Source organism: Benincasa hispida, chromosome 4, assembly GCF_009727055.1.
Source record: "Benincasa hispida cultivar B227 chromosome 4, ASM972705v1, whole genome shotgun sequence".
Classification (NCBI taxonomy): Eukaryota; Viridiplantae; Streptophyta; class Magnoliopsida; order Cucurbitales; family Cucurbitaceae; genus Benincasa; species Benincasa hispida.
The window spans coordinates 4,294,400-4,301,917 of NC_052352.1; the positions used below are offsets into that span (position 1 = coordinate 4,294,400).

Consider the following 7,518-nt stretch of genomic DNA (forward strand, 5'->3'; position numbering starts at 1 on the left):
TAAATATGATTTATATTAAACGTCATACATTGTTGAGAGACAATAAAACTATAAGTTATGTTGTATTTGATACAATATAAAACTATAGGTTATATGTTATATTTGATATAATATATAGTATATATGTATATGATAAGGTAGTTATTATACATATAAATTCTTATTTAAATTAAATTAAATTAAATTAAATTTTATTTTAATTTAATCAAATGGAGGTAGTTACAACTTTATTCCCCCTGATTTTCTCTAAACATTAGTGCAGTAGGAGTTTTCTTTTTCTTTTTCTTTTTCTTTTTGTGTACTCTCCATCTTCTTCCTGGGAATAACATAGAAAAGTTATTTGGGAAAATCCTTCTCCTTCTTCTTTTCCCTCTTCTAGGAATTCAATCAAAGCCTACAACTCTTGCTTGAATTCTTAATCCTTAAAGAGAATACTAGAGGGTTCTCAAGTGGTGGTGCCCAATTGGAAAATTTGAATTGAAAACTAAAGAGATCGTGATCAAGAGGGAATACGTGAAGAAAATTGGGTTTAATGGGTATGTCGTTTTCTTCCCTAGTTTATTCCCAAAAGTCATGTTGTAATTTATATTTGATAATGCATAACTGTTAAAATCATCCGATCGCGGTAGAAGAGACTCATCCAAATAATGATCCAACTCTGATTTGACATTATCAACATCATTTTCAACATTATTAACAAACTCTTCAAACTTGAGATATCGATCTTTCCTATTAACAAGAGCAGTTGAACTACTATTTCCATCTCGCCTTGAAGTCGAAGAAGTACTAATTGTAGATGTAGAACGCTAAGGTTCTTCTATTGTTCTTGAATTTGAACTATAAAACTTCATCAAATCACAACACAAGTCTCTAACACGTTTAATTTCAACAGTATGATGAAATCCATAGATTTGAGGAAAATAAAATTGGATCAATCTCATCTTAAATCTAGGATCTAATACTGTAGCTATTGCCAATACACCGTGAATCACACTCCAATATTTTTCAAACTTAGCAATCATTCTTGATGCCATTACTTGTACCTCCTCAACATCAGAGTTAAGCCACTTAGAAAGTTCCAACCTAATTTCACAAACTTCTTCAAAAAAGACATTGGAGGTTGGATAACTTGACCCAGAAAATAACTTAGTCATCAAGTAAAGTGGTTCTAATCTATCACACATTTCTTTTACAAAATTCCAATCAGTATCTGAAGGAAGATAAGTGTATAGTTGTTCATGTTGTTTTAGACGAGGAAAAACATCCTTGTATTCCAAAGCAGTTTTGAGCATCACAAAGGTTGAATTCCATCTTGTAACACAATCAAGACTGAGTTTTTTATTGCATGGAATTTGTATTTGACAAACTCCTTCAAATTTTTCCTTCCTTTTTAGAGAAAGAGTCCAGAAATGAACAGTACCTCTAATCTTCTCTATAGCATCCGAAATTACAGCCAAACCATCTTTCACTATCAAATTCAAAATACGTGCACAACAACAAATGTGGAACAAACTTCCATACAACCACAGTGTCCTTAAATTTAAATTTCTTAATAAAATGTCAACCATCGCATCATTTATTGAACAATTATATACTGTTAAAGTGGACAATTTACGATCTATGTTCCAATAAAAAAATACACTCCATTAATGCTTCAGAAAGTAATTGTCCAATATGTGGATGTGGCACGTGTACAAACCTAGTATAGTAGTATTACGTAATAATATGTTAAAATGAAAACCAAATAAACAAAAAATACATAACAATATAAAAGATTTAAATTACCTTAAAAGTCTGCTTTGCAGGACCCAAGAATCATCACTAAAATGTGCAGTGATTGCCATGTATCCCTTCTTCTGACTAGACGCAGTCCACATGCCCGTAGTAAGAGCAACTCTACTTCTATTGTTTTCCAAAAATTTCATTGTTTTAATTCTCTCTTCTTCATAAATTTTTATTATATCTCTCCTCATCGTGGTTCTTGAAATCATCTTAAACAACGGTTGAGCACCACTAAAAAACTTTCTAAATCCTTTATGTTCAACCATGTTTATTGGATATTCATGTAAGATTATAGCACAAGCAAGATCTCTTCTAAAAGCTTCATAATCAAAGAGGGTCGGATTTAGGACTACTTTTCCTTCATTGGTTTTAGTGGGTCTCAAACATGATTGCCTAATGTCTCTTTGTCTCCGTAAAGGACAAATTTTGAAATGGTCATGTAAATGCTTTGTCCCATTTTTAGATTTCCCTCCTAACTTTTTTCCACAATAATTACATATTGTTTTCATAAGTCATTTATTTTTTGTCTTTTATAATGATTCCATACTACTGACGTCAACTTATTACTTTTTAGCACATCCTCATTATCATCGGTATCTAATGTAATGCGTAGATTGATCATTACCACTAGAAACACTGTTTATTGGGGATGATTCGCTCATGTTCATGGATGTTGGAGTTGAATCACCTTGTTCTAACTCATTATTATTCGATAGAGTCATTTTCAAATTTCACCTACAAATAGTCAAATAGTAACGAAACAATCACAAAATCGAACAACTAGTCAATTTCAGACATACAAAAAAATAGCAAATCACAGTCCACAGATTCACAATCACAAATCGCATATTCACAAATCAGACCATAAATCACAGATCAGATTCACAAATCGAACAATTAGTTTTATCTTCAGATTCACAAATCAGATCAGAAAGTGGATATTTATTCGGATATACCTTAAAACAATTTGATGAAGGCCGCTGACCGGAGTCACTATTGAGAAGTCGTCGCTGATGATGAGGATGAGCGAGAAGAAGAATGACGGTGAGAAGTCACTGCTGAGAAGTCGTCGCTGACTGAAGTTGAGGTCGTGACCGCTGACCAGAAGTTGTGTCGCTTCTGAGAAGTCGCCGACGAGGGGGAGCTGACTGGTCTGAGGAGTTGCCAACGAGGGGGAGTTGACTGGTTGTGAGGGTCTACCGCATGAGGGTGAGGGTGAGCTTGAGTGAGGAATGAGGACGAGGACTGGACGAGTGGAGAACCGAAGGTCTTGAGGGTGAGGTGAGGGTAAGGTCGTGTGTCGTGTGCCACTGACTGAACTGGAGAAGGAATGAGAAATAAAAGTGGCTAGTTGCTCAGCTTAGGGTTTTATAATATATATATATATATATATACCTGTCTCTTATACACATCTAGATGTGTATAAGAGACAGGACTTAGTTCCAAATGATGAACCCTTGTGGAACTTCTTGGAATGGGTAACATTTTCCTCTCCTTCTATTGTTCCCTTACACTTCATAAGAGACTAATAAGTATGTAACTCATTTTAGAGTGGTAGTCATGGTGTACTCTATTTTATTCATAACCATATTGTTGCGGAATTGGAGGAAACTCTTCAAAAGAGATTCTAGAATAAAAGATACCCATGTTACACAAATGATATTTGTATGCACCGAAAAAACTACTTATACTAACTAGTAGTACAAGTGGCAAGTCCAGGGTCGAACCACAGAGAGTTGAGTTGGATTCCTCAAAAATTGAAACTAGTAGGAGGTAACCATGGGGGGTTTTGTGAAATCCAATTCGGCTCTCTGTGGTTCGACCCCGAACTTGCCGCTTGTACTAATATTAGTATAAGTAGTTTTTTCGGTGCACAAAAATATCATTTATTTAGCATGGGCTCACGGGCGATGGTGAATCTGACAGACTACCAAATTGGCGCCATTGCAAGGAGCCAATGGATTTCTTGATTTTTAGGCTTGTAGTGCTTTCCTTCTAATCGATTGTCTCTTTTGGTGCATGACTCACACTTCCAAAGGTTCTAGACAGTTGTATTTTGCAGAAATTTCCAAGGAGGAGCGGAGAATCATGAGAGAGAGGAGACAACAAGCTGCACTTGATAAAGATATTTGTGTTGAAGACACATCCAAAGAAGAAAGCATTCCTAAAAATTTACCAATAATGGTTGAACGTGAAAAGATTCTTAGGGAATTGCAACACCAGACTTCACTCAGCAACCCCTATGCATTGCCTATCCTAAAACGATAAGTAACTTCGAGCTTAAATCTCAGTTAATTCACTTACTTCCTGCATTTTCTAGTTTACAGGGTGAAGACCCATACAAGCACTTGAAGGAATTCTATGTGGTGTGCGATGGAATGAGACCGAATGGAGTGATTCAAGAACAAATCAATATGAGGGCATTCCCTTTTCGTTGAAGGGAGATGCAAAAGAGTGGCTCTACTTCCTTCCACCTGAAAGCATCACATCTTGGGAAGAGTTGCAGAGGAAGTTCTTGGAAAAGTTCTTCCTAGCATCCCGAGCTGACAACATCAGAAAAGAGATCTACAGTATTATGCAATTCGATGGGGATACCATTCATGAGCATTGGGAACGATTCAAAAAGACCTGTGTGAAGTTTCTCGACCATCAGATCTCAGACCAACTGTTGATCCAGTATTTTTCATGAGGGACTGATGTAGAATGATAAAAGTAGCATAGATACAGCTGAGCCTTAGTTAATAAAACTCCAACTGAGGCAATGAAACTGTTAGCTACTATGGAAGAAAATTCTCAACAATTTGGTACTAGAGCTGCAGTCAGTGTAAAGTCAGCCAACGATGTTAGTGAACTTAGAAAGGAAAAATCTGACATGGTTTCTATTTTTAAACAAATGGTGAAGACAGAGAATGGACAGCCTGCTATTATTAGTGAGCCAAAGTAGCATAGATACAACTGACATTTTCCCTAATGCTCTACAAGGAGCAATACCTAAGGTAAATGTTGTTGGAGGCTACAATTTCAATGGGCAAAACAGACAGTAGGACCCATTCAGTCCAACATACAATCCTGGGTGGAGGGATCATCCAAACTTCAAATGGGGTGGACAAAATGAGCAAACTTAGCCTAAACTCATCCAAACTTCAAATGTCCTTGGAGGATATTGTCAAAATTCTTACTAACCACTCTTTTTAATTTCAGCAGGATACAAAGAATGTCATTGATGCTTTGAGGACCCAAGTCTCTTAACTAGCCACTTCGATGAGTAAATTGGAGAGACAGTCTGGAAAAATCTCATCTCAGGGAAAATGTAAGTGCAATAACGCTAAGGAGTGGCAAGGAGTTGGAGCCACCTGCTGAGTCAACAAAAGAGCCAGAGTTGGAAGAACCAGGAACCACTTCTTCAAATTCTATAGTCACACCACCAGAAAATCAAAAGGGAGTATCCTCTCACCTTTTTCCTTCTTTAGATGCTTATGTGCCTAAAACACCTTTTCCTTCCAGTCTTGCAAGGCCAAAAGAGCCTATGGTAGCCAATGATAAGGAGCTTCTAAAGATGTTCAGAAGGGTGGATATCAATATTCCTCTTCTTTATGTTGTTAAGAAAATCCCAAAATACGCCAAGTTCCTTAAGGAGCTTTGCATGAGGAAAAGGCAAGCAAAAGAAAGGGAGAAAATGGTGGTAAGTCAGTCTGTGTCTGCGATCCTTCATAAAAATTTGCCTGAAAACAAAAGGATCCAGGTATGTTTTCTCTCCTTTGTGTTATTGGCAAAAACAAAATTGATAGAGATATTCTAGATCTTGGTGCATCCATAAATGTTATGCCATATTCAATTTACAAAGAATTGAAATTAAAAGACCTGAATGAAACTGGAGTTGTGATTCAATTAGCTGATAGGTCTTTTATTCACTCTTTAGGAGTCATAGAAGATGTCCCAGTTCAGGTTAATCATTTGTTTTTCCTTGCTGATTTTTATATTCTTAAGATGGAAGAGCCCACTTCTATTTCATCTACATCAATCTTACTTGGTCGGCCTTTCATGAAGACTGCCAAGTCTAAGATTGATGTGGATGAGGGTATTTTGTCTGTTGAGTTCGATGGTGAGATAGTTAAGTTTAATATTTTTTATGCTATGCGATCTTCCACCGTTGGGCATGTACAATCTTTGTGCCAGATTGATGTGTTTTGTCTTGAGCAGGAGGTAGAATGGGACGTCCATGAGGACGATGAGGATGATTCAGGAGATTTGATTTCACTTGGAGAGCTTTCTACTTTGTTCATGACAGAACCGGTAAGTATGCCTTCTGATTTTGATAGTGAGTCTTCTGACAAGGTGCTTCCTTTTGTTTTGTAGACACCTGAAATGGAGCTTCCAGACCATTTGAAGTACACCTATTCAGGAGAAGCTGAGACTTTGCATATAATCATTTCAAAGAATCTAACAGATGGGCAAGAAAAACAGTTGGAAGAAGTCTTGCAGAAATACAAGTTGGCCATATGATGTAGGTTGGCTGACATAAAAGGTATTAGCCTTGCTATGTGCATGCATAGAATTTCTCTGAAAGATAGAGCTAAGCCTTGTCAACAACCTAGCGACATTTGAATCCTGTCTTGAAAGAAGTAGTGATGAAAGAGGTCTTCAAACTCGTAGATACAGGTATTATTTACCCTATTGTTAGTAGTGAATGTGTTAGTCCCATACATGTAGTGCCTAAGAAAACAGGTGTTACTGTGGTAAAAAATGATGAGGGTAGTTTAATTCCTATTATAGTTCAGAATTAGTGGAGGATGTGTATTGATTTTAGGAGATTAAATGCTATTACTAGGAAATACCACTTCCACATTCCCTTTATTAATCAGATACTAGAAAGGTTAGCTAGAAAGCCTTTCTTCTGCTTTCTTGATGGTTTTTCGAATTTCTATCAGATCCCGATTAACTAGGAAGACCAATAGAAGACGACCTTTACATGTCCCTATGGCACCTTTTCTTTTAGAAGAATACCATTTGGACTATGTAATGCTCCTGGCACCTTCCAATGTTTCATGATGAGCATGTTTGTTGAGTATATTGAGAATTGCATGGAGGTATTTATGGATGACTTTACTGTATATGGAGACTCATTGGATGATTACTTGTCTAATTTATCTAAGGTGCTAGAGAGATGTATTGAGTCTCATACCTTGTGCTTAATTTCAAAAAGTGTCATTTCATGGCTTCACATGACATTGTATTAGGACATATTGTTTATGAGCATGGCATAGAGGTAGATCCTACTAAAATTGATATTATTGCTAAGCTCCCTTATCCCACAAATGTGAGGGAGGTTTATCAGAGATTTTAGCAAGATTTCTCAGCCTATGACCTCTCTTCTTTACAAGGATAGGGCATTTGATTTTAATGATGAATGCAGGAAAAGCTTTAATGTGTTGAAAAACGCCTTGTCGTGTACTCTCGTTATTCAGGCTCCTCTTTGGGATCTTCTTTTCAAGATCATGGTCGACGTGAGTGACCATGCTGTAGGAGTGGTTTTGGGACAGAAGGTTGATAAGATACATCACATGATCTACTACGCTTTGAAGACCTTCAACCCAGCTCAGTGCAACTACACCATGACAAAAAATGAGTTTTTAGGTATTATTTTTGTGCTATCTGATTGCTAAGGTGGGTTATTCTCCTCCAACAGTTTAACCCAAGACTTCAAGACAGGAAAAGATGTGAGAATGTTGTCACTGA

General features: G+C 36.7%; 1 protein-coding gene across 1 annotated transcript; it reads right to left on the reverse strand.

The window, feature by feature from the left end:
• Positions 1-806: 806 nt before the first annotated feature.
• LOC120075503 (zinc finger BED domain-containing protein RICESLEEPER 2-like) lies at positions 807-1,877 on the reverse strand. The gene is made up of 3 exons (XM_039028953.1): positions 1,786-1,877; positions 1,641-1,699; positions 807-1,468 (listed from the first exon to the last, which is right to left on the reverse strand). The coding sequence occupies exons 1-3, from the start codon at positions 1,875-1,877 to the stop codon at positions 807-809; spliced, it is 813 nt and encodes a 270-aa protein (XP_038884881.1).
• Positions 1,878-7,518: the final 5,641 nt, after the last annotated feature.

What these genes read in the sequence shown, in the direction of transcription:
- LOC120075503 (XM_039028953.1), bottom strand. Translation starts at nt 1,877, where the DNA reads ATGTGGACTGCGTCTAGTCAGAAGAAGGGATACATGGCAATCACTGCA. An exon ending in CTGCAAAGCAGACTTTTAAG is followed by an intron (nt 1,700 to 1,785) that starts GTAATTTAAATC and finishes CTACTATACTAG; the next exon opens with GTTTGTACACGTGCCACATC. An exon ending in TTCTGAAGCATTAATGGAGT is followed by an intron (nt 1,469 to 1,640) that starts GTATTTTTTTAT and finishes TGAATTTGATAG; the next exon opens with TGAAAGATGGTTTGGCTGTA.